This window comes from Gymnodraco acuticeps, unplaced genomic scaffold (assembly GCF_902827175.1).
Source record: "Gymnodraco acuticeps unplaced genomic scaffold, fGymAcu1.1, whole genome shotgun sequence".
Classification (NCBI taxonomy): domain Eukaryota; kingdom Metazoa; phylum Chordata; class Actinopteri; order Perciformes; family Bathydraconidae; genus Gymnodraco; species Gymnodraco acuticeps.
The window spans coordinates 5520751-5545192 of NW_022992351.1; the positions used below are offsets into that span (position 1 = coordinate 5520751).

The 24442-nt window shown below is 40.0% G+C and overlaps 4 protein-coding genes across 14 annotated transcripts; 3 read left to right on the plus strand and 1 right to left on the minus strand.

Moving 5' to 3' along the window:
• The first annotated feature begins 10959 nt into the window (after positions 1-10959).
• LOC117541922 (protein polyglycylase TTLL10-like) lies at positions 10960-12279 on the plus strand. 4 transcript variants are annotated; one of them, XM_034209249.1, is made up of 5 exons: positions 10960-10992; positions 11120-11305; positions 11435-11465; positions 11554-11644; positions 11780-12279. In XM_034209249.1, the coding sequence occupies exons 3-5, from the start codon at positions 11451-11453 to the stop codon at positions 12238-12240; spliced, it is 567 nt and encodes a 188-aa protein (XP_034065140.1). In that variant the 5' UTR covers positions 10960-10992; positions 11120-11305; positions 11435-11450; the 3' UTR covers positions 12241-12279. The 4 variants fall into 4 exon arrangements, with proteins under 4 accessions (XP_034065140.1, XP_034065139.1, XP_034065137.1 ...); XM_034209248.1 differs by having other exon boundaries at positions 11120-11465; positions 11530-11644; XM_034209246.1 differs by lacking the exon at positions 10960-10992 and having other exon boundaries at positions 11288-11305; positions 11397-11465; positions 11530-11644.
• An 837-nt stretch (positions 12280-13116) lies between these two features.
• Positions 13117-22901, plus strand: ttll9 (tubulin tyrosine ligase-like family, member 9). Of its 5 annotated transcripts, none has more exons than XM_034209237.1 (15): positions 13117-13904; positions 14265-14311; positions 14619-14711; positions 14796-14907; positions 15035-15220; positions 15312-15380; positions 15469-15559; positions 15695-15735; positions 15821-15908; positions 16288-16346; positions 16563-16759; positions 17155-17268; positions 17564-17688; positions 17834-17932; positions 22833-22901. In XM_034209237.1, exons 1-14 carry the CDS (start codon positions 13890-13892, stop codon positions 17902-17904), a joined length of 1308 nt encoding a protein of 435 aa, XP_034065128.1. In that variant the 5' UTR covers positions 13117-13889; the 3' UTR covers positions 17905-17932; positions 22833-22901. The 5 variants fall into 5 exon arrangements, with proteins under 5 accessions (XP_034065128.1, XP_034065131.1, XP_034065130.1 ...); XM_034209240.1 differs by lacking the exon at positions 22833-22901 and adding an exon at positions 14438-14495 and having other exon boundaries at positions 17834-18091; XM_034209239.1 differs by lacking the exon at positions 22833-22901 and having other exon boundaries at positions 14265-14495; positions 17834-18091.
• On the minus strand, positions 18158-22075 carry fam217b (family with sequence similarity 217 member B). Its single transcript, XM_034209234.1, has 4 exons — positions 21539-22075; positions 21319-21418; positions 21122-21186; positions 18158-21019 (listed from the first exon to the last, which is right to left on the minus strand). The coding sequence occupies exons 1-4, from the start codon at positions 21643-21645 to the stop codon at positions 19564-19566; spliced, it is 1728 nt and encodes a 575-aa protein (XP_034065125.1). The 5' UTR covers positions 21646-22075; the 3' UTR covers positions 18158-19563.
• Positions 22120-24277, plus strand: ppp1r3da (protein phosphatase 1, regulatory subunit 3Da). 4 transcript variants are annotated; one of them, XM_034209243.1, is made up of 2 exons: positions 22120-22524; positions 22833-24277. In XM_034209243.1, the coding sequence occupies exon 2, from the start codon at positions 22857-22859 to the stop codon at positions 23778-23780; it is 924 nt and encodes a 307-aa protein (XP_034065134.1). In that variant the 5' UTR covers positions 22120-22524; positions 22833-22856; the 3' UTR covers positions 23781-24277. The 4 variants fall into 4 exon arrangements, with proteins under 4 accessions (XP_034065134.1, XP_034065135.1, XP_034065132.1 ...); XM_034209244.1 differs by having other exon boundaries at positions 22845-24277; XM_034209241.1 differs by having other exon boundaries at positions 22120-22519.
• The last annotated feature ends 165 nt before the right edge of the window (positions 24278-24442 follow it).

A 24442-nucleotide genomic window follows, 5' to 3' on the forward strand; every position in this document is an offset into this window, starting at 1 on the left:
AGTAGAAGCGGGAGGGCTGAAGCATAGCTTGTGGAAAGTAGCCCTCCCGTGCATCATCCTAATACAGCCGCATGATTGCGTCAAAAATGTATAGAAATTAAGGAGTACAAAGAAATAAAGAAAACAGGAGAAAAAATTAAATAAAAGTTAGGGCAGGAAAACAATAAATGCATATATATACGAAAACTAGATATAGGGTCATTTTCTGCACATGTCAATAGCAGTTTCAACTATCTTTTTTTGGAAATTAAAATACTATATATACATAGGTACACATGCACTTGGCAAATGAATAATAATAATAATATATGCATAATTGCATATAAACATTGTGAACACTTATTTTCAAGTGACTTTTTTTACATTCATATGTTCACGCTGTGGTTTGGAACTGCTTTTGAATGTTAGTAGGCATTTTCTTATGGAAAATGTTGTGCATAATCAGTACTGTTTTAAGCTGTACTATCTCAACACATTTTAATAGATTGAGTTTTTTTTAAATATGGGAGTTGTGTGTTCATATTTACCAACACCACAGACTATTCGTAATTATTTTTTGTAGATTTGTTGAGTACGTGTTTCCCCATATTTCGGAGCAGTAGTAAAGGTAAGGGAGAAATAGACTGTTATAAAGAGTATCCTTTCTTCAAGAATGTTCTTAGTATGATACAAAATACCTATTGTTTTTGACAGTTTAGTCTGTACATAATTTATATAGTGCTACCAATTGAGTTTTTCGTCAACAAGCAGTCCTAAAAATTTGCATGCACCAACTTTTTCTATCTCTGTATTGCAAATCCGTATAATGCAGTCATTTCTACTCTCAGACTTTGTATTGAATAACATGTAATTTGTTTTTGGCCACATTAAGGGATAATTTATTAACTGCAAACCAGTTACATAGTATTTTTAATTCTGCATTCACAATTTTAACAAGATCACCAAGATTATGATGGGAGCAGAGAATTCAAAGTTCAGGTTCAGCCTCAATATATTTGGGGAGAATTAAAATGAGCCGTCTTTATTTGTAGACAGCCAAGCCCCCTCCTGTGAGTGTTCCGTGAAGCATTATATGCTTACAAATCCAATGTAGGATATAAACACGACTAAACTGCAATGATAGCAAAGCTGTGGCTTGAGTTTTTGGGGTAAAAAAGTCCAAATCATCGTTGGGCTGACAGCTGAGAAAATGCTGCATCTCTTGCATTTATTGACATAGAGGAGCCTTATTGTTTACCTTTTTAATATCATTTTTTGTAATTTTCAATTGCTTGGTTTTCGTGAAATTAGCCTGTTTTCCTATTAAAGTGTAACAGATTGATGCATCTCCACAGATCAACTTAAAGGCTTCGGAATCCCCCCCATTGTAGTTAAACAACTATCAAAACTAGGGCCCCCAAACAGCATCTTGCATAGGGCCCCCAAAAAGCTAGAAACGGCCCTGAATTTACCTATAAATCAGAACCACTAACACCTCACAAAATTATCAATCTGGGTTCTCCAAAATGAAAATATGAATCACAAGGTATGGTAAATGTATTTTTCCTTAACATTTCTTACAGTGGAGAGTAAGTTGAAATATGCATGTAATTCATATACAGTTTCCAGGCCTATGGTAGGCTATGATGTATTATTACTATGAGCAGGAGAGTTAGCTAACTGTTTGTGAGAGTATAACCCCACTGATCTGAACAAACTAACCCCAAGGCCATCTGGCTGCGCCACACAGAGGTACTGTTTTCCCTCTGCAGTCCATCTGCAGTATTACTGTGTCTATTGTCATGGAGAGCTATAGGCTTTGACAAGTGGTTAGGTGTACATAAATATACCATATTTGTCAAGATCAAACAATTTGCATAGAATTACAGCTCACTATTTGTGCGTAATGTTAATATGACTAAGGGACGCGTCATATTGTAAAAGTGTATTTGTCTTGAAATGGATCACAAATAATGAAATGTAGTCGATGTAACACTCGTGGTTTGTTGTAGGTCTCAATGAGGGGGACACTGTTTTGATAGTAAATTGCTGTTGACTTTTAGTGTGATTGTCTAAAATGAAAAATGACCACAAGTGTCAAAACCAGTACACCTTGAATGAAGTGAGTGGCCTAATTGGACCTTCTGTCCCATAGAACAAGAACACCCTCCATGTTCTAGTTTCAGTGTGCCAATGACACCAGCATAGTTTCAGAAGGTTAACAAGAACCCTCTGAAGAATACAAAGACGAGGTAGGTTAACGCTTTGCGTCTGCACAGTATTGAAACTAACTGTTGTGGACAGACATGTCAAATTGTTTCAGTGTGGTGGAAAGTGGAAAATAACAGCTCATAATCCAAGGCAAACCACCTCATGTCAGACATAGAGAGGATAATATAGCAGGACGATGACCCTAAACATGCAGCCAAACTTCTATTGTGTTTTATTGGTCCAAACAGTGAAATGCTGTTGACTGATCGAGCCAATCACCAAACTTCAGTCAAATTTAGTGTGTTTCTCTTACTGAAGAGCAGACTGAAAGTGAAACCTGGGGTCAGCTTCACCAGAAGATGTATCTGGTGATGTATGTGAGGTGATGTATGTGAGACGTTGACGTCAAGCAGTCTGTGACAGATTTACAATTAAATATAAAATGCCGATCACATTTCTGTGAGGACCACGCCCGGCCTTGCTCCTGGCACTGAAGCCCCTGTGAGCAATTCAACTCAATTGAATTGATCAAACCATTGTGGGGCTTGACGGTAAATGTGGATCACATGTAAGATAGCTGAAGTAAAAGGGAAGCTGAGTGAGAATGTCTTTGGGTTTTTGCAGGAGATATTGTGTCCACATAGCAGAACTGAAAAAAACACAGATTTTATCAGGGTGTACCGAGCTGTCGGATAACTGTTATGAAAGCAAACTTACCTTACTGAGCCTCCAACTCCAATTTCCTTTCATTTAGTGTTGCCTCCTTGGGCGATTATTACTATCAAACAGTAGACAGCCATTAAAGACTGGAACAGAGGAGAGTACATCTGCAATAATCCAGTCTGACTGTACTGTATTGTAGTTCTCCTTCACATGTTGAAATAATTATAAAATGAACAAATGCATGTAGGATGCAAATTGATTTAAAACATATTTGAAATAAAAGATTGAGTCTTTTCTGCTTGGCATTATAATCACACATATCCCGAGAATATCCAAACAGAAATCACAAATGCACAAGCATTGGGAAAATTGGTGCTTTTATTTTGATGCTTTGACATTATGATCCAAAGTATCCCAAACTGTTTACCTTCTTGCTCTCTTAGTATACACTAAGTGTCTTAGATTTGTACTTTGCTACTGAGGCATCCAGTAAAACCTAAATCTGTCTGACTCTAGATTGCCCTCTGGTTTCTTCCCAAATACCCCAAGGCCATGGTTTTGTGCCATACCCCAATTCTCTGGCACATTCCCCAAGCTGGGAAAAAGAGAATTCCAGATAAATTAAGAACATATTTTGTTTTCTTTTTCTGCTAAGGAGGTCTGGTGAATCTGATGTTGCATTGAGAGCCCAAATGATCATGAAGGCTGTTCATGCCAATATAGATGTTGATGTATAAATATAAAGTATAGGTGCACAATCTCCGTGGTACGTTGGTTTGGCATAATAACGGATCAAGGCAATACAAATGGATGAGGCATGAAACCTTATAGCCAGCTTCTTTTCATTAGGTTTCCCTCACTTGAGCCTCATTGAATTATGTAACGCATTCAACTAATTAAATTGTTTAACTCTTGTTTATTATCAATGCCCTAAAAACCCATTCTTGACCCACCGTGTTACCCAGCAGGAAACTTCCAAAATCCCTGTAATAATTTCACAGAATTATATTTATTTTCTTTGGTATTCTCCCTGTTTTACCTCAAGAGGTCAGACATATGGTACACATTGTAGCATAAAGTATCACTGTACAGTACAGTATGTCTACTATGTCTGCCTGTCAGTGCCAACATGTGCTTGTGTAGTGTAGCAGTGGTAAACCACGGTGGATTCTCAGTTTATTTGTGAGACATGAGGGAATGTAATACATTTCAGGAGGATTCCAGCTGCCACTCTGTCCTGTTTTTGTTGGCCTCCTCATATTTTATTAGAAAAGATTCGGGGTGCGCAAAGCCTTGGGATTTGCAGCGTCATTACCCTTGGAGTGCTGGGAAGCAACAGAGGTAGCGAGCATAAAAACAATAAACAGGTGGCATTACAGTTTTTCTCGATTGCTAACACACATTTTTTTTTGTATTGCTCAGTTTCTCAGAACACTAAACACAATTCACAAAACCACACACCAAAAGTGCAAAACTCCTCATTTTTCCTGCTAAATTAAGAACTGCACTCAAAACTACATAAACACTTTCCAAATGCAAACTTTTGCACCAAATATAACACACTTCATTCATAGTACTAGATTGTTTGACCACCCAACTACACACTGCTGAGCATAATCTAAAGCACTTTCATCTGTTATGGGCTGTGCTCTTTACATAGAGGTTTCTGCAGAGAAAGATTGCTTAAGTATACAGAAATACAGTAAATGAAGAAATACAAATGAGTTGTTGAACAAAATCACATTTTATTCAAAAATAACATTGTGCAACATGCATCTCAGCACATAGCTACTATGCTTCGGATCTCTGCAGCCTTCCACCTGCACCTCTTTGTTTCTCAGTCCTTCAGATAAACAACAAATATATAGTGGTTGGTCAGTGTCTGTGTTGCATAACAGTAAGTTTACCACAGTCCATTGTGCAGGATTGTTGTACAGTTATAGTTTGCAACATGCCAACAATTCAATTACAGTAATGAAGTAAATACGTTTCACACAACAGATATAAGCACTGATATATCATGAGTTAGGCAGAGCTGAAAACTGGAAACTAACCTGTTTTCAAGTCTAAGTGTCCGGATTACAGAGGTGACAGTAAATCGGCATAGATTAGGCTGAACCCTGTGTCCAGCCTCTCTCATCGTCAAACCATGGTTGATAACATTTCCTTTCATTAGAGTATTCTTCTTTGTCCACGTGCTCTCCCTCCAGCTCTACCTCTACCTCTCATTCTTCCTCCTCTCACTCTCACCCACCTCTTCCTCCTCCTCTCACTCTCAGCCCAGCTCTTCCTCTTCCTCCTCCTCTCCTCTTCCTCTTGCTTCCATGTTGGCTTCCATTGTTGCTGTAAGAAAGTACTCACCTGTGCTCTTTTTATAGTGCTAACATCCTGATTGATGAGCCAACAATTATGCTATCAGGTGTTTGGTCAGGTGGAACGTGTTTCTTGATCATTGGTCCATGTGTGAGGCATTTTGAATATCAGTGTTTGAAACCTGCTAACACGTGACTTTATGTCAGATTCCTGTGTCTTACATGGAGAAACGTGTGCAGTGGTTTGCAAAAAGTGCCATGTTGATTTGCAAATTGTGTGAAAAGCTGAAAACGTGTTTAGAGTTTTGGAAATTTGAGCCGATGTCTCTTTGAGTGTCAGTTAAAATAATTGTGCTTTATGTAGAATTTTAGTGTGTTAGCAATCGAGAAAAACTGTAACATCTCAGAGGCTGCAGATATGTAAGCCTGTTGGTTCTTCAAATCTGATAACGGTAAAAAAGGAAGTGAAATGTAAATGGGATGCAAAGCCACTGATACACAAAGAAACATAGACTTAAGTCACACTACCTGCTCTTTATTTGTGTCCTAAAGTCTTAAAACCAGGTGGACATGTTTTACCCTCTCTATAAGTGGGAAAGATCTAATTAGTTATGGCAATATATGACAGGTCACCATTGCCCAAACTTAAAAAAGCCAGCCATGAAGGCAATCATTTCCTGACTGATTGTCAGTTTCTTCTACTATTTCACCATTCAAAGCTTAACCCTTACTAACCTTTGCCTCCTGGACCTGAATATGTAACATACCAGACACGTTTCTTCTGTATGTGAAGAGGAGCATGAAGAGGGTAGACTCTGGTGAAACTATCTATGGCTGAGCTCAACTTTCCACATATAATAACATCGTTCTAAGGTGAGGATTATTGTTCTAAAGTCAGCGAGATGCCTCCATTATGAGTAACAGCTGATGCCACAGATTATCCTGCTCTGTGGTTGCTGTTGAGGAGCAATTGGTTTAGCAGGACTGATGATTATCATCCACTGGGAAAAGTATGACCTGTGGGATGCCTAACAGTGAGTGGGGGTATTGAGATGTATGCAAGATCCCCACTGTGCCAGCATGAAGGCCTTCCAAAGAAAAATCTAGATTTAAAATGACAATCCAACTTGGATTATAGGGTTGGAATTTAATTTCAGATCCATACAAAATATGGGCTACGTGTTTAAAAGAGTCAAACCCATGGGTTGATCCTCAAAACAATATCCATTCCAAGATACTGGTGATCATGGAGTTGTTTTTTCATGTTGCATAAGGATAAAAGTGTATGTGGTTAGCCTAAATTATATGCAAGGTACAGCTACTTATGATATAAATGCTCTGCAGGAATGGCTGCCAAACCATAAACCATTGCAAAAACAGAAATGCTAGAAATCGACCTCAAAATAAAAGCTTGCTGAAAGGTTGACCCCTGATCGGCATATATGGTTTAACCGATTATTAAGGCTTCAGAAACAGAGTTTTGGGTGGGCAGGGAGTGACAACATTTGTAATGCTTTGATGGTGATGTAAATGGTAACTACTGGCAATGAAAGCAACAGCAAATTATAAAGGCTAATGCTGTAATTGTATGCTATATTCTGTTAAATGAGATCTAGATAAACATAGTCTTTAAAAGTGGTTTGCTGCAATGTTTTTATCTGCAAATTAAAAAAATATTGAAATACTATCAGCAAATGAACCACGTCTTACATTGCATCTTCAAGCTCAAAATGTTCTGGGCTTGTCACATTGCATTCTTAAGAGCTGAAGATGATTGGATTTGGGCAAATATCAATCTCAGTTATAAATCCCTAACTTATCACAGTTTGATATTTTGAATGACTGCTACAATCACATTCTTGTTTTTCCCAACAAGCAATCATTAGACATGTACAGCTAATCTGGAGGAGATGGAAACATTTATTAACAATTTTCTGGAGACTGAATTAACACATGTACATCTCATCTGCAGAAAACATCGTCAAAGAAAAGATGCCAGAGTATGCTTTTCTTGTCTGAGGCCCGCCCAAGCAGATGTTGATGAAGTTTGAAAGAAACTGTGCCATCTTATAGCCAGCTGTTTTCGATATGAAACATATTAGCGTTGCCATAATTCATAGACTTTCTTGTCTGTTCTTAATCTTTGTTAGAGTTTGAAATAATACTAAAATTCCTATTTGACAGCACATAGAAAGTCAGTTCTTCTAACCATATGTTATGTTTTGTAACTGGTGCAATTTGTGAAATGACGCAACTTAATTACTTGATTTTATAGTTTATGTTCATGACAGGGACGTTTCGAGACTAGATTTTGACTCAGCTGCAGTAGTAGAGCGATCCTATCACACACTGCTGAGAAGCCTGGCCTATGTTCTTTCTAACTGACCCAACCCAAACAAATTCAATTTAAAGCCCCTTTACCTCAAAACTGTCCTGATTATTTATGTCAGAGTCTAAAGTAGGTTGATTGTTTGATTAGTGGAGGAGTGCTGAGAATGTTAAAAAGGCAATAGGCACATAGGAAACGATAATATAACCCATTTTTTTGGCTTTACACAGGAATCTGACTCAGGTGCAAGCTCCTTTTACAGAATTTACATCAAGGGGCTAAAAGCAATAAATGTACGTTTTTTTGGATAGGCATATATATTGAGCTGTAATTGTGCTTTATCATTCAGAAATATGGCCTTTATCTCCAGTGCACGAAGATTTGATCACATAAAATCCTGGATGCAACACAACTTCCTCAAACTCAACAGCAATAAAACTGAACTCCTCCTCATCGGCTCCAAATCCACCCTCAGCAAAACCCCCAACCTGACAGTCACCATTGATGGCACCCCTGTTTCCCCCTCCACCCAGGCACGCAACCTTGGCGTTATATTTGACCCAACCCTCTCCCTCGAGCCCCACATCCGTCAAGTTGTAAAACCTCATTTTTCCACCTCCGCAATATTGCCAAACTCCGTCCCTCTCTCACCCGCCCTGCAGCTGAGCGACTCATTCACGCCTTCATCTCCTCCCGCCTTGACTACTGCAACTCACTCCTCTACGGCATCAGCTCCACATCCCTCAGTAGACTCCAGCGTGTCCAGAACGCAGCCGCCAGACTCCTCACCCACACCAAATCATGGCATCACATCACCCCGGTCCTCAAATAACTCCACTGGCTCCCCGTTTCACACCGCATCCACTACAAACTCCTGGTCCTCACTTTCAAAGCCCTCCACCATCTGGCTCCCCCCCTACCTCACTGACCTCCTCATCCTCTACCAACCACCCGGTCCCTCAGATCCACCTCAGCCGGTTTGCTTTCCATCCCCAAGGCCAAACTCCGGAGCTTCGGGAACAGAGCCTTCTCTGTGGCAGCCCCGAAGCTCTGGAACTCCCTCCCCCAATACTTCCGTGAGTCTGAGTCCCTCACCCTGTTCCAGTCCCGCCTCAAAACCCACCTCTTCAACTCTGTATCCATAACCCCCCCCCCCCCCCCCCCTCTTAATCAACTTCCTCCTGACTGCTTTTCTGTTTTGTTTTGGCATTGTCTTTGTTTTGTTTGTCTACCCTCCCTCCCAAATGTAAAGCGTCTTTGGGTTCAAGAAAAGCGCTATAGAAATAAAATATATTATTATTATTATAACAACAACCAAAGGATCATTGCGATAATTTACCATTTAATTTCCTTGATTAAAGTAAAGAAACACAAACATTCAATACAATCTATCAACCATTAGGTAATATGTGGGGTTTGGTATGCAGGGCAGTGTGGTCCTCAATACGTCGTCGAGGGTCTTATATAACCCTCAGAGATCAAAGGTCTCATGATCCATCTCTCTCTCCACTACCAAATGTTTGTTCCATAATCCTCTTGTCTATGTAAATTGCTGGGGGTATTAACTGGGCCAAAAGTTCAATGTTTGCAACATAAAACCAAAAATGTTTCATTGTGTTCTTTTATTTGTAGATCACATTTAGCTTTAAATATTTAAAAACTATAATAGTTCGATAATTGTACCATTTGTGTTGATTTGACGTTTATCATTTGTTTATTTTGGTCAAATGGTAAATGTATCACATATCACATAAGCCAGTGGGAATTAGCATTTGCAAAGTGATGATAGATAAAACACCAAAAAGGATTGGCAATCAACAAGTTTTAGCTGATTTTGACCTACAGTAAGGCCCATTTAGCAATCAATTCACATATCAAACAAACAATCAATCAATCTGATAGCTGATAGCCTATCTGTTGACGTGAATACTAGGCTATATGAGTAAATAAGTAGCCTAGATGTGATAATTGTGTGTATTAAGCATATATAATCTAATGCTCAAATCACAACCTAATACATTTTTTTAGACATTATAATGGATCAACATTATGCTACACAAAAAGTTAGATGTGGTTTTGGCGCCACTAAGTGGTGGATTTATTGTAAAGTTGAGGGAAGATAATATGTTTGCCAGTGGTCTTACTGTTAACGCAATACTTTCACTCTAACGCCAAACTTCTGGGAATTGTAATAATTTCTGACGGAAGATAAACTTATTTATTTTTAAAATATGATTACTTTGTTAGCCTTTGTGTGATGCGTGTTTGCTGTGAATTTAGTAGGTCACCCGTTGGCTTTCTACGGTAAGCACATGAAGACGTGGACCCTATGTCATTCGGTCATGGTTGCCATGACAACAATTGCCAAACAACGCATTGAGACGAGCTAGCTTAATTGCTAACTAGATGTTACTTATCATTAATTACGCATATTCTTGTAATATAAACCTAGTCTTCTAATATTTCATAGCGTGCGCCTCCATGTCAAAGTGTAAGGTAAGTAGAAAGCACTATGTGTACGCTTTGTTGTGTTGTAGGCTTTTATTTGACTGATGTTAACTTATTATTGTTAGCTATTTGTGTGATTGACTTAGCTAAGTTCCAACTAGCGTTACAGAGCGTTACAGAGAGTTACTGCTTATCCATCAATTAATTAGTCGTTCAAGTAGTGATAGGACTTAAGACTATACTTGTATTAAACAATTAGAAAGTAAGTAGGTTAGTAAGTTATAAGCAAACCAGGAGTTGCTTTTTGAAGTGTAGTTTGCAGCTTAAAATTGTAAAATCGTTTTTTTACAAGTTACCCAAAACAACCTGGATGAAAGCTAAATATGTTTTTGCTTTTTTCATTGTTGCAGACATCTGGATTCAAAGGGACAAATGATTATGGCAAAAGTGAGGAGCGGTGAGTGTTGTTCTTAAGTTGGCTGTCAATTAACAGTTGTTCACAGTGTATTTTGTTGTACAGTATAAAGAAATCTGAATATACTCAAAATCTTGATTTTAGAATACCTTTATTTGTCCCACATAGGGGAAATTTTGTTGAAGAAGTAAATGGCACGGAAAGGAAAGACTGAAGGAAAATAAAAGTATTGCAAAATCAAACTTACTTAAAGTACATCATGACTAAATGTACCTAATTACATTCCTCTGGTGAATAACACTAAACAAACCTCGAAAGTACTGGTAACAGTGGCAATGTTACACTTCAGGGAGGGAAGGAGTTGTGTGCGTTACAAGTGTGGCCTACTCAACACCATACAGGATGTCCCTGCGCCAAAGGCCCGGTTGGGTTGAAGTCAAAGAGTAAGTAGTGTTATTTTAACTGTCATTTTACCTATATTCAGTAATATTTGTGGTTCGAACATGGCATCACGTTTTTTCTAACAGTGAAGGTGAGTGGGACTTCAACTGGTGTGATGTGGGCTGGCTAAGGGAGAATTTTGATCATTCATACAGGAACATGTGAGGATAAACCACTTTCGCAATCATTATGAGGTGAGCCAGCTTCAGTCTAGCATGCTTTGAGACTATAAGTTATAGATTTCAACATTAATATTCTTTATCATTCATATTATCAAATGCCATGACGTCTTTTTCTGAGTTTTCTGAGCTTTTGTTACAGCTGACTCGCAAAAACCTCATGGTGAAAAATCTCAAAAGATATAGGAAAAATCTTGAAAGAGATGTTGGTCGCATGGAGGCATCCAAATGTGAATTCTTCCCCTGCACTTTTGCACTGCCAAGCGAATATCATCTGTTTGTAGAGGAATTCAAAATAAGCCCTGGTAGCACCTGGATCATGAAGCCGGTAAGCTAGGCAATAGATTAAATCTAGTGCAATAAAAATTATCTTTATTATCATCAATTCACCATCAAAATTAACTAGCAATGTTATTTAGGTGGCAAAATCGCAAGGGAAAGGAATTTTTCTGTTCAGGAAACTGAAAGACATCATGGATTGGAAGAAGGTACTGTTTATTTATTACATAAAGGCATTTGCTGTAAGTTAAATACTACATCCACATAATTCAGATTGATAATTTTGTGTTAACACAGGATGGCACACGCTCAGAGGAACAGAAGGATGCAGCTCAAGTGGAAAGCTATGTGGCACAACGCTATATAGAGAACCCTTACCTAATAAATGGTAATAAACTTAATGAGAAATGCACTTTTATTCTAAAAATAAATGAATGTTAATTAACGACGACTAAAAAATGGACAAGGAAAGGGGAATTTGGATTTATATCCCTGCTTACTTTTTTTGCTTTTGTCCCCACAGGCCGGAAATTTGATCACATAAAATTCTGGATGCAACACAACTTCCTCAAACTCAACAGCAATAAAACTGAACTCCTCCTCATCAGCTCCAAATCCACCCTCAGCAAAACCCACAACCTGACAGTCACCATTGATGGCACCCCTGTTTCCCCCTCCACCCAGGCACGCAACCTTGGCGTTATATTTGACCCCACCCTCTCCCTCGAGCCCCACATCCGTCAAGTTGTAAAAACCTCATTTTTCCACCTCCGCAATATTGCCAAACTCCGTCCCTCTCTCACCCGCCCTGCAGCTGAGCGACTCATTCACGCCTTCATCTCCTCCTGCCTTGACTACTGCAACTCACTCCTCTACGGCATCAGCTCCACATCCCTCAGTAGACTCCAGCGTGTCCAGAACGCAGCCGCCAGACTCCTCACCCACACCAAATCATGGCATCACATCACCCCGGTCCTCAAATAACTCCACTGGCTCCCCGTTTCACACCGCATCCACAACAAACTCCTGGTCCTCACTTTCAAAGCCCTCCACCATCTGGCCCCCCCCTACCTCACTGACCTCCTCATCCTCTACCAACCACCCCGGTCCCTCAGATCCACCTCAGCCGGTTTGCTTTCCATCCCCAAGGCCAAACTCTGGCGCTTCGGGAACAGAGCCTTCTCTGTGGCAGCCCCGAAGCTCTGGAACTCCCTCCCCCAATACTTCCGTGAGTCTGAGTCCCTCACCCTGTTCCAGTCCCGCCTCAAAACCCACCTCTTCAACTCTGTATCCATAAGCCCCCCCCCCCCCCCCCCTCTCAATCAACTTCCTCCTGACTGCTTTTCTGTTTTGTTTTGGCATTGTCTTTGTTTTGTTTGTCTACCCTCCCTCCCAAATGTAAAGCGTCTTTGGGTTCAAGAAAAGCGCTATATAAATAAAATATATTATTATTATTATAACAACAACCAAAGGATCATTGCGATAATTTACCATTTAATTTCCTTGATTAAAGTAAAGAAACACAAACATTCAATACAATCTATCAACCATTAGGTAATATGTGGGGTTTGGTATGCAGGGCAGTGTGGTCCTCAATACGTCGTCGAGGGTCTTATATAACCCTCAGAGATCAAAGGTCTCATGATCCATCTCTCTCTCCACTACCAAATGTTTGTTCCATAATCCTCTTGTCTATGTAAATTGCTGGGGGTATTAACTGGGCCAAAAGTTCAATGTTTGCAACATAAAACCAAAAATGTTTCATTGTGTTCTTTTATTTGTAGATCACATTTAGCTTTAAATATTTAAAAACTATAATAGTTCGATAATTGTACAATTTGTGTTGATTTGACGTTTATCATTTGTTTATTTTGGTCAAATGGTAAATGTATCACATATCACATAAGCCAGTGGGAATTAGCATTTGCAAAGTGATGATAGATAAAACACCAAAAAGGATTGGCAATCAACAAGTTTTAGCTGATTTTGACCTACAGTAAGGCCCATTTAGAAATCAATTCACATATCAAACAAACAATCAATCAATCTGATAGCTGATAGCCTATCTGTTGACGTGAATACTAGGCTATATGAGTAAATAAGTAGCCTAGATGTGATAATTGTGTGTATTAAGCATATATAATCTAATGCTCAAATCACAACCTAATACATTTTTTTAGACATTATAATGGATCAACATTATGCTACACAAAAAGTTAGATGTGGTTTTGGCGCCACTAAGTGGTGGATTTATTGTAAAGTTGAGGGAAGATAATATGTTTGCCAGTGGTCTTACTGTTAACGCAATACTTTCACTCTAACGCCAAACTTCTGGGAATTGTAATAATTTCTGACGGAAGATAAACTTATTTATTTTTAAAATATGATTACTTTGTTAGCCTTTGTGTGATGCGTGTTTGCTGTGAATTTAGTAGGTCACCCGTTGGCTTTCTACGGTAAGCACATGAAGACGTGGACCCTATGTCATTCGGTCATGGTTGCCATGACAACAATTGCCAAACAACGCATTGAGACGAGCTAGCTTAATTGCTAACTAGATGTTACTTATCATTAATTACGCATATTCTTGTAATATAAACCTAGTCTTCTAATATTTCATAGCGTGCGCCTCCATGTCAAAGTGTAAGGTAAGTAGAAAGCACTATGTACGCTTTGTTGTGTTGTAGGCTTTTATTTGACTGATGTTAACTTATTATTGTTAGCTATTTGTGTGATTGACTTAGCTAAGTTCCAACTAGCGTTACAGAGCGTTACAGAGAGTTACTGCTTATCCATCAATTAATTAGTCGTTAAAGTAGGGATAGGACTTAAGACTATACTTGTATTAAACAATTAGAAAGTAAGTAGGTTAGTAAGTTATAAGCAAACCAGGAGTTGCTTTTTGAAGTGTAGTTTGCAGCTTAAAATTGTAAAATCGGTTTTTTACAAGTTACCCAAAACAACCTGGATGAAAGCTAAATATGTTTTTGCTTTTTTCATTGTTGCAGACATCTGGATTCAAAGGGACAAATGATTATGGCAAAAGTGAGGAGCGGTGAGTGTTGTTCTTAAGTTGGCTGTCAATTAACAGTTGTTCACAGTGTATTTTGTTGTACAGTATAAAGAAATCTGAATATACTCAAAATCTTGATTTTAGAATACCTTTATTTGTCCCACATAGGGGAAATTTTGTTGAAGAAGTAAATGGCACGGAAAGGAAAGACTGAAGGAAAATAAAAGTATTGCAAAATCAAACTTACTTAAAGTACATCATGACTAAATCTACCTAATTACATTCCTCTGGTGAATAACACTAAACAAACCTCGAAAGTACTGGTAACAGTGGCAATGTTACACTTCAGGGAGGGAAGGAGTTGTGTGCGTTACAAGTGTGGCCTACTCAACACCATACAGGATGTCCTGCGCCAAAGGCCCGGTTGGGTTGAAGTCAAAGAGTAAGTAGTGTTATTTTAACTGTCATTTTACCTATATTCAGTAATATTTGTGGTTCGAACATGGCATCACGTTTTTTCTAACAGTGAAGGTGAGTGGGACTTCAACTGGTGTGATGTGGGCTGGCTAAGGGAGAATTTTGATCATTCATACATGGAGGAACATGTGAGGATAAACCACTTTCGCAATCATTATGAGGTGAGCCAGCTTCAGTCTAGCATGCTTTGAGACTATAAGTTATAGATTTCAACATTAATATTCTTTATCATTCATATTATCAAATGCCATGACGTCTTTTTCTGAGTTTTCTGAGCTTTTGTTACAGCTGACTCGCAAAAACCTCATGGTGAAAAATCTCAAAAGATATAGGAAAAATCTTGAAAGAGATGTTGGTCGCATGGAGGCATCCAAATGTGAATTCTTCCCCTGCACTTTTGCACTGCCAAGCGAATATCATCTGTTTGTAGAGGAATTCAAAAGAAGCCCTGGTAGCACCTGGATCATGAAGCCGGTAAGCTAGGCAATAGATTAAATCTAGTGTAATAAAAATTATCTTTATTATCATCAATTCACCATCAAAATTAACTAGCAATGTTATTTAGGTGGCAAAATCGCAAGGGAAAGGAATTTTTCTGTTCAGGAAACTGAAAGACATCATGGATTGGAAGAAGGTACTGTTTATTTATTACATAAAGGCATTTGCTGTAAGTTAAATACTACATCCACATAATTCAGATTGATAATTTTGTGTTAACACAGGATGGCACACGCTCAGAGGAACAGAAGGATGCAGCTCAAGTGGAAAGCTATGTGGCACAACGCTATATAGAGAACCCTTACCTAATAAATGGTAATAAACTTAATGAGAAATGCACTTTTATTCTAAAAATAAATGAATGTTAATTAACGACGACTAAAAAATGGACAAGGAAAGGGGAATTTGGATTTATATCCCTGCTTACTTTTTTTGCTTTTGTCCCCACAGGCCGGAAATTTGATCTGAGGGTCTATGTGCTGGTCACGTCAGTAAGTACTAAACCTTGTAAATCATAATGTTTTATACAAAATATAAATGTTTCTACATACATGAATCAGTATGCATGTGTTTTAGTACGTTCCCTTGAAAGCCTGGCTGTATCGAGATGGCTTTGGCCGCTTTTCAAGCACCCGCTTCTCCCTCAGCAGTATTGATGACAAGTGTATCCTTTTTTAATAACATTTTTGAATCCTTCATGTGAATGTTGTTTTTTTATGATCAAATATTTATTTCTAATATGTACATGTAAGGGAGAAGCACCATGACAGTCATAACATGAACATAAGATGGAGCGTCATGCTCCCATTCAATTTGCATTTCATTTAAATGTATATACACTTATGTGATATTATTAGTCAACCCTTAACTAGTTTTGAGCTTTTGTCTGATGAAATATTTAAGCAAAGTCAGCTTTAAATAGCCTGGGTTTGACCCAATTTCTAAGGCAGTTGTTCCTAATTGTGTCGCTTTAATCCTCGTCCCCATGGAAAGTGTTACTAAGTCATAAAAGTTCCCAAATTCTTCTTAGCGCCTCTCATCAGATATGCACCTCACCAATGTGGCTGTACAGAAAACAGCACCAGATTATGATCCTGAAAAGGTTTGTGATTCAAGAAGCTCAGAAAATAGGTAACAGATTGTGTTTTCATGGTATGTGTATCCATGTTTTAACTCTGCTAGATATTTCTGTGGTTCAGCATCCATCTTATCCGGGAATGCATGCGTTTGGTACCATGGTTAATAAAAGATTCTAGCTGCATATTTATGTATTCAATATCCTGTTTATTCTGGCATTTATTTGTCAATCTCTAAATAGGGATGCAAGTGGCAGTTGCAACAGCTTCGAAGATACCTCACTGCAAAACATGGCAGAGAGACAATAGAAACCCTGTTCAAAGAGATTGATAACATCTTTGTCCGCAGTCTTCAGAGTGTTCAGAAAGTCATTATAAATGACAAACACTGCTTTGAGCTCTATGGGTACGACATTCTACTGGATCAGAACCTCAAACCGTAAGTGCTCCTTTGGTCATACAAAGTGAGCCTACACATCATCACCCACACAGATCCCCTTAACAAACATGCACAAAGGGATTCATTATTGGAAAGTTAAAGCACAGAGAAGCACAGACAAGCAAATACAGCACACGTTGCTTTGTTTTTCTACAAAGCAGTAAATCTTCTAGTGTTATATAAAATACCTCGTAAATCTGTAGAGCGTATCAACAAAAAAAAGAAGACAAATATGCAATAATCCTGCTGTGAATTATAAAACGCACCAGTGACAGTATCCCTCTCCAGTGAAAATAAGGATACATTCATTTGAGTTCTCATGGAATGAGGTAATGTCTGCTCGACATGCTAAGTATATGTCTTGGTGAATAATATCATCCTCTATCTTTTTGCAGGTGGTTAATAGAGGTGAATGCTTCTCCATCACACACACCCAGTAGTCAAGAGGATTACGAGATGAAGTGCAGTCTGGTGGAAGACACTTTAAATGTTGTTGATATGGAGGGAAGGTAAAGGCCACCTTCCCATTCTGTGTTTGCCTTTTTGTCATTAACATGTAAGGGCTCTCTTTCTCTGCATGCATTATAGACATCACTTTCTATTTTGTTATTTAACAGTCTATAAACCTTTGGAAGGGTAATCTTGGGTGTTGTATATAAAAGTAAAGGATGTGGGTGCAAACAAACTATAGTAATTATCTACAATTCCCTCAGATCACAAGATACTGCACAACACACGATAAGATATGTTTCTTTTAACACACTGGTGCTGCTTTCTAATCAATTTGTTGTTTTCCCCCTTCAGGCTCTCTGGCAAGGAGAAAAGGGTGGGAGGCTACGATCTGATGTGGAATGATGGGCCCGTCTATAGAGAGGACGTCAATCTAGAAACATTTGGCAGTGCAAGTTTCTCTGCCAACACACACCTAGGTAACCTGCCGCAACAAATGTCTCAATTTCTTCAGATTATAAAAAATGTGTGTGCAATTAGGACATTTGGCATCATGTTGGAAAGCCTCTGTTGCGCTATGATAACATACTCATGCTGCCAATATATACCTGTTGTTTGTTGCAGGGTGTGTGAATGACAGGGAGAAGCAGCTGCGGCGGCTCCTTAAACCATTTCCAGGACAGAAAAGGATGTAACACACTCGTCATTGTTATGTCCCACCTGGTATGTGCCTGGGAGAAGACAGCCTCCAGTAAACACAACAACTTTAGTCATATTCATAAAAAGTTAACTCTCTGTGATGAACTGATCAGAATCCATCCAACAAGGTTGACATTTAAATATGAAAATAAATGAAACTTGCCATCATTTAAGTTAAACTAAGCCCTATTAAGTTTGGGATTTTAAGAGTGTGCACGTGTTGCAAAGAATGGCCAGTGAATGAATATCCCTTGAGTGCAAAACATTTATTTCTATGCCTTACAAATAATTGCATTCAACATTGAGAAAATACATACCACAATCTTTCTGCGTGCGTGTCAGCATAATGTACACATTTATAATAACATTGCCCCTTGTAGCCTCTTATGGCTTTGATACTTTACATGAATATTAAGTAAAGAGGTGCAATCTGAATACATATCGTGTTATTTACATTGATGTGGTGTTCCCATGGATCAAGAAGTGCTCGTGGTAAATCACAACGAACAGATAAGACAATCTAATGTTAACACAGTGACATACAGACTTCAAGTATGCAGTGTGATATAACATTACCATGTTACAGCTATGATGTGTTGAAATCACATTGAATCTCAGGGATGAGCAATGGTACGGCACAGTAGACATTAAGTATACATTCAGCTCTTTGACTCCATCTTTTTTTCTTTTTGTGCATGACAATGTAAACATAACAATGCTAATGATGAATACAAGTCAGCCACAACACTTTTCATAAATATAACTATGGTATATAAAATTTGGAAAAATAGGCATTTACATTCGTAGCAAACATTACACTTTCTGTCAGAGAGAGCTCAGCTCAATGCAAAATACACTGTATCATCATGGACTACAATTCAAGCTGTTGAACATGAGAAGCCCTTGTAACAAACAATTCAACCATTGCACAAATATTTCTGAAACAAATAACAGCACGGCATTACACCACCACTCAATGTGCGTCCTTCTTTTCAGCCAAAGATGCTTTAACCGAACATATGTCGTGTAACATGAGGCTCCGAAAAAACGAAATAAATGCCACATCAAGTAAAGTAAAAGCATTACAAACAAATACATCCCTACATCACAGACTCCACTAGTTACCGCTATGGTTGCATTTGATGACTTGAATGTAATGATGTGTTAAACTTCACTATGGAATATTTATGCTGACAGTTATCCTATGGCAGAGTAGTTGCTTATTTGATGCCTATTGAACATTAGTAGTATACTTAGAGATGATGATGTGCAGTGCAGAGCTCAATTTACATAAAAGCTGTTATTAAGGAATCATAGTAGTGCTTTGAGTCATAATGAGTCTTCTGTCAAAACACAGTAAAACATTATGATTGTATACTTACTGTACATTTTGAATGAAATACAGCATGTATATTCTGTTCTATTTGAGTATTTTTCTTTGAAATAAATGCTGTTTTTATCTCTTCTTATAGCAGCTGAACCTCTTGTTAGTTTTGAACTTTACAAGGCTGTACACCACTGACTGGTTTAGACTGCTGTTCAACATTTACAACATGTTAGTATAACACAGATCACACAGAAAGCAAGCATAGGTTCAAGCTCCTGTACCAAGTAACCTCTAGTAAATAAAGCACTATACTGTAGATGTATAGGGGTTACTTTGCAACAAAGTGCACATTTTTTGTTTTGCCATTCTGCTTACTACTAGCTGAGGATTTGGAGAGGGACTGCGGCTCTTTAGCAGCTCTTTTCATGGCAGTTTTAGAGGCTTGACCTACAGCCTCTGTCCTCTGCCAGTCCTTCTCCACTCTCTTGGAGGTTGTGACCTCTCTCTTACTTGCAGCACCAACCTGTTTCTCTGCACCAGCTGCTTTGCTGCCACCTGGCTCTTTTTTCACATCCGTCTCAGAGTTAGCTCTGACACGGCTTTTCCTCACCTGACCTCTGCTGTTCGGGTTAGTTCCAGATTCCTGGGGTTGCTTACGAGCATTGCCTGCGGCCTGCATGTTTCTGAGATGACTCCTTCCACCTGAGGGGCTAACTGGGGTCTGGGCTCCTCCTCCACCATTTCCCCCATCACCATTTCCTCCACCTTGTGCTCCAGGGCTCCTCCCTTCTGTTGAGGTTGCTCTGGTCTCACTGCTGCTTCTTTTAGCTGGTGCTCCAGGTCTGGCTTTACGCTCAAGCAGTGGACTGAGCCTTGAGTGGCGTTGGTAGGCATAGGCAGAGCAGCTTCCATTGCACAACGGGTAGCGGATATGACAGTGAGGGCAAACTGGAAAGCGGGAGTGCGGTTGCTGGGCTGAGGCAGGTGAGGGGGGGTTGTTGACAGGTGTAAATGGAAAGGATCGCTGGCTTTGCCTCAGCCCTTTAGGGGAGTTGAGTCGGGATGGTGGAGCCGTGTGAGGCCTAGGGGGATGAGCAGTGGTGGCAGAGGGGAAGCTCTGTGGCCTTGGGCGGCTCCCTGGCACACGGCTGCTCTCTGCTTGCCCTGTTTGGATCTGGAGCCACTCCAGCTGCAGCAGCCTCTCCAAGTACTTCTCGAGGGTCCCTATAGGCTTAGGTCGAGGGGCACCCCGGCCATCCGTATGAAGAAATACTGCCAGCTGTCTCAGGCTCCAGCTGTTAAAGGGAGGAGGCAGAAAGTCTGGGTAACTGTAGCTGGGTTTATCAATCTCATCTTCATCACCCATTGCGCCATGAGGTCCTGGGAAGTCCGGGGGAAAGTCATTACTGTTGATGACCTCAGCCCGGAGGTTAAGATGAGGAGGGGTGCAGGGGGTACAGGGAGAGGGCAGCACTGGCAGCCTCTCAGAGTCTGACAGATCACTCGCACTGTCAGTGTCTACATCTTTCTGGTTGTAGTGTTGCTGTAGTGCCTCTGGGGTGGGGGCCGGGGAGTGAGTTAGGGGGTGTGCTGGCATGTGTCGAAGCCCTGATATTGGGGATAGAGGCAGCGAGAGAGCTCGGCGATTCTTCCCCATCCCCCCACGATTCTGGTGTAGCTCATTGCTGCACTGTGACATCCGTTGATTTTCGCGTTGCTCCTCTTTTCTATGCACAGATAAATGTTTGCGGTGGAGAGGTTTCACATCTCCTTCTGCTTCAGGGCTGTAACGAGACAAGTGAGTGTTAGAGAAAGCTGTTGGGGATTTAGAGATGTGTACTTGAGACAAAGTATGCAGTATGAACCAAAACCCTCACCACACGTACCTGGAGAGTTTGGTTGTATTGCGTGTAGTGCCAGATTTGACCCTGCCACCTTTTGACTGTGTGCCCTATAAAACAATCATTATAGAAATATGTTTTTGCCTTGGATTATATGAGTACATATCCCAGAACACATCTTATACAAGGACATTCATTTAGACATTATCTCTTTTTAATGTACAAGGATGCTGAACACTCACCTTCTGCAGTGTTGTTACTGTGTCCTTATCCTGACCTGGCCCTGGGAGGCCATTTTTCATCTGGCCCACTGCTTTCTTCATCTTGTTACCTTTCTTTGAACTGTGGAAACATGATAGCGGATAGCGGTTACTCAGGTTCGCCTCTAACGTACGTATGTCTGAGAAATAACACAACACCTTTAGTTTAATCGTAAATGTGTCACTGTAAAATTAGGCCCACCTGGTTACTGGTTCGCTGTTTTCAGTATGTTTTACTCGAATCTTCTCTTTGGAGACGACGCGTTTCAGTGTCGTGGATGCTGTGCGCTCCTGCATGATGGGCCCCATGTTGCAGGTCGCCAGTAGGAATGTTGTTTTGAATCCAGCCCGAGCAAATGACACGGTAGCTAAAGAACCCAACCGACATCTCGGATCATACACTCTATTCTGAGGATGAGGGTAAAAACACCCATTTTCTCGAAAATGCTGCAATGCATCATGCGCAGACAGCCGATGCAGGTTAAAGTCGTCCTTCTATTTGCCGTCGACTCGCCTCTCTGTTGAATTACAATGCAGCGACTGTTTTTAACGACGTATTGTCAGCAGACGTGCCTCTTTTAAGACTGTCATCCTCCTCGCTATTAACAATGTAAGACGGTCCGTCTAACAGCACATACGCTTTGTTTGGCTCTCTGTCCCAGTCTCAGATTGGTTTGTTTACCTGCTGCTGACTGGCTCGCTGCTTGGGTCCAACTGGGCGATACAGATGCATTGTGGGAGTTGGAGTGAAGTCAAACTAGCCGCTTTTCCAAACGAAATATCCAAACGGTCTCTGAGGATACTAGTTACTATTGGAAAATAATACACAAGACAGGAGCGACAGAGTCAACGCTAGATTTGGGGAACAAAGAGTTAAACCACTACACAAACACGTTCCTTCTGATCTGAAATTACTCAATGTCCCATATAACAGTCTGTGACGTGTTGGTCCGTGTGAAGCTTCCTGATAACTGCGCGCATATTAGCTGATCGCCATGGAGGACATGCATATGTGTCTTAGAATTGGGAAAATGTAAAGCACTTAGATCAGGTAACGTGACTGCAGCCAACAGCGGGCACTCTGTGACTCACGGGAACGCGCAGTTCTGACACATACTACTTTTAATGGAGGATCTGAGGCTTCACCCTGCAGCTTAGATGTAGCTAACGCTTCATGTATATGGTGAGGTGAGGTCGTTGTCTTGTTTTATTAAACCACGTTAAAGGCAGATTGAGTAAAGCGTCAATGTACTGCAAAAAGACAGAAATGGGCTGCATTCATGCACGTACTCCCAGAGTACACGCCCACTATCTTCCTGCCAGGACTGTTTCTGTCTATCATGTTAACAACAAAACTGTTCTTGTCATATTTGCAGCACAACAACATACACCTTCATTATGTAATATTGTTACAACTCTGTCATTAGATCATGCTTTGGATAAGAGTGTGTTTTAGGGATGATTGTGACATAATACTAATAAATAATGCTTCACAGTTTTTCTTTCAGGTGCAGGACAACATGAAACAGAACATGAAAAGAGGGTGGTTTATTGGACATGAGAGGATTCCCCTTTCCCAGGATGAGACTCCCAGCTCTTCCAGCAGTGTCTCAATGCCCTGCATTACTATCAAAGTGACTGAAATGCTTCAAGCTGACAAACCTGGTGCTGCAAAGAAGACAATTCCAATCCGCCCTCCGACTCCCAGAGTATCTCTGACAAAAGCACCAGAGCTTCATCGCAGTCTATCCTGTGAACCCACGCCTAAACCCATCATCAGACAGCGATCCCACTCTCTGCCTTCCACCGCAGAGAAGAAGAAGCAATTCAGAAATGTTGGCGTGCGGTTTGTTGACTCTTTGGGGCTCGACCTGGAGGACATAAAGCTTTTCAAATCTGCCGATCATCCATCTGTACCGCATCATGTTGCCTTTAGATTGTTGATGGGTGCAGAGTTGGCAGATGGAAGGCATCTCGAGATATCTCTGCCATACTTAAAGCCAGTTTTTGCCCAGCAACCTGGTGACCAGCAAGGATTCCTGCATCGCCTCCATGAGCAAAAAGTGTGCCTGGAGAGAGTCTTGTGTTTTGAACTGTGTGTTATCGGAATCACCCAGGTCCTCAATATGGACTTTGAGAAAGATGTCATAGCTCGTTATTCATTTACAGAGTGGAAGAGCAGCTCAGAAACTAAAGCCTATTGGGTGTCCACCAAGGCCTGGGAAGGAGGAGAGGGTCAACTCACTTGTGATACCTTTCATTTCCACCTGCCTGTTCCTCCATTCCTGCATCCGGGAGCAGTGTTACAGTTTGCCATTCAATACAAAGTCTGTGGGACTGAATATTGGGACAACAATAATGGAGAGAATTATAAGTTAGTGTGCCATAACTACAAGCTTATTGTGCCCAAAGAATGTGAGGATAGCATGGTGCACTTCATTTAGGGTGGTGACTAAAGGTACAACTTACATTTAGAGCACTTTATGACTTTACTTTTATCAGATAAACCTATTGTGTATGAATAACCGCTTTTGACATATAATATTAATTTTGGTGACTGCAGGTGATATCTTTGAATCGAATGAGATTCAATAAAAACTGACAACTCTGGACAAACCAAGTCAGGTTGCACACTCTATGCACCTGAAACTAACACTTTTGGGGTTCCTTTTTAAAAATGGCACTCTATTATTTGATCTTTGCGGCTGATTTTTAGCCAATAGAAGTGAAACCCACTGAGCAATATGAAATGAATGCATGTCAGTCCACCTCTAGCTGGGTGTCTGACTTGGATTATCAGTTTATACATTGCAGGAATTTTGTCTGCAAAACAAATTGCTCTGTATTCAGAGTTTATTTTTGTCAAACCATAACCATGCAATAGATGAATCAGAAATTAACGCATATTTTGTTTAACAATAAAGCACAATTCCACATAATGTTCAGCTTGTGTTGATATGTTTATTATTTCCTGTATAGCTTATTTAATAGTCTCGAACATATTTTCCATGTATGCAGGTAGCCATTTAAATTGAAGAGTAAGCATACATAGTTTTGTTTATGTTTTTATTACAGGTTTTAAATGTTATAGGTGTTGACAATGCTG

Bases quoted from the DNA above. Each gene is read 5' to 3' on its own strand.
- LOC117541922 (XM_034209246.1), top strand. The intron at 11,466-11,529 runs GTACTGTTTATT...CACATAATTCAG, and splicing joins ACATCATGGATTGGAAGAAG to ATTGATAATTTTGTGTTAAC. The intron at 11,645-11,779 runs GTAATAAACTTA...TTGTCCCCACAG, and splicing joins GAACCCTTACCTAATAAATG to GCCGGAAATTTGATCACATA.
- fam217b (XM_034209234.1), bottom strand. From the start codon at position 21,645: ATGGGGCCCATCATGCAGGAGCGCACAGCATCCACGACACTGAAACGC. The intron at 21,419-21,538 runs GTGGGCCTAATT...ATGTTTCCACAG, and splicing joins AACAGCGAACCAGTAACCAG to TTCAAAGAAAGGTAACAAGA. The intron at 21,187-21,318 runs GTGAGTGTTCAG...ATTGTTTTATAG, and splicing joins CAGTAACAACACTGCAGAAG to GGCACACAGTCAAAAGGTGG.
- ttll9 (XM_034209237.1), top strand. The intron at 14,908-15,034 runs GTGAGCCAGCTT...CTTTTGTTACAG, and splicing joins ACTTTCGCAATCATTATGAG to CTGACTCGCAAAAACCTCAT. The intron at 16,760-17,154 runs GTAAGTGCTCCT...ATCTTTTTGCAG, and splicing joins CTGGATCAGAACCTCAAACC to GTGGTTAATAGAGGTGAATG.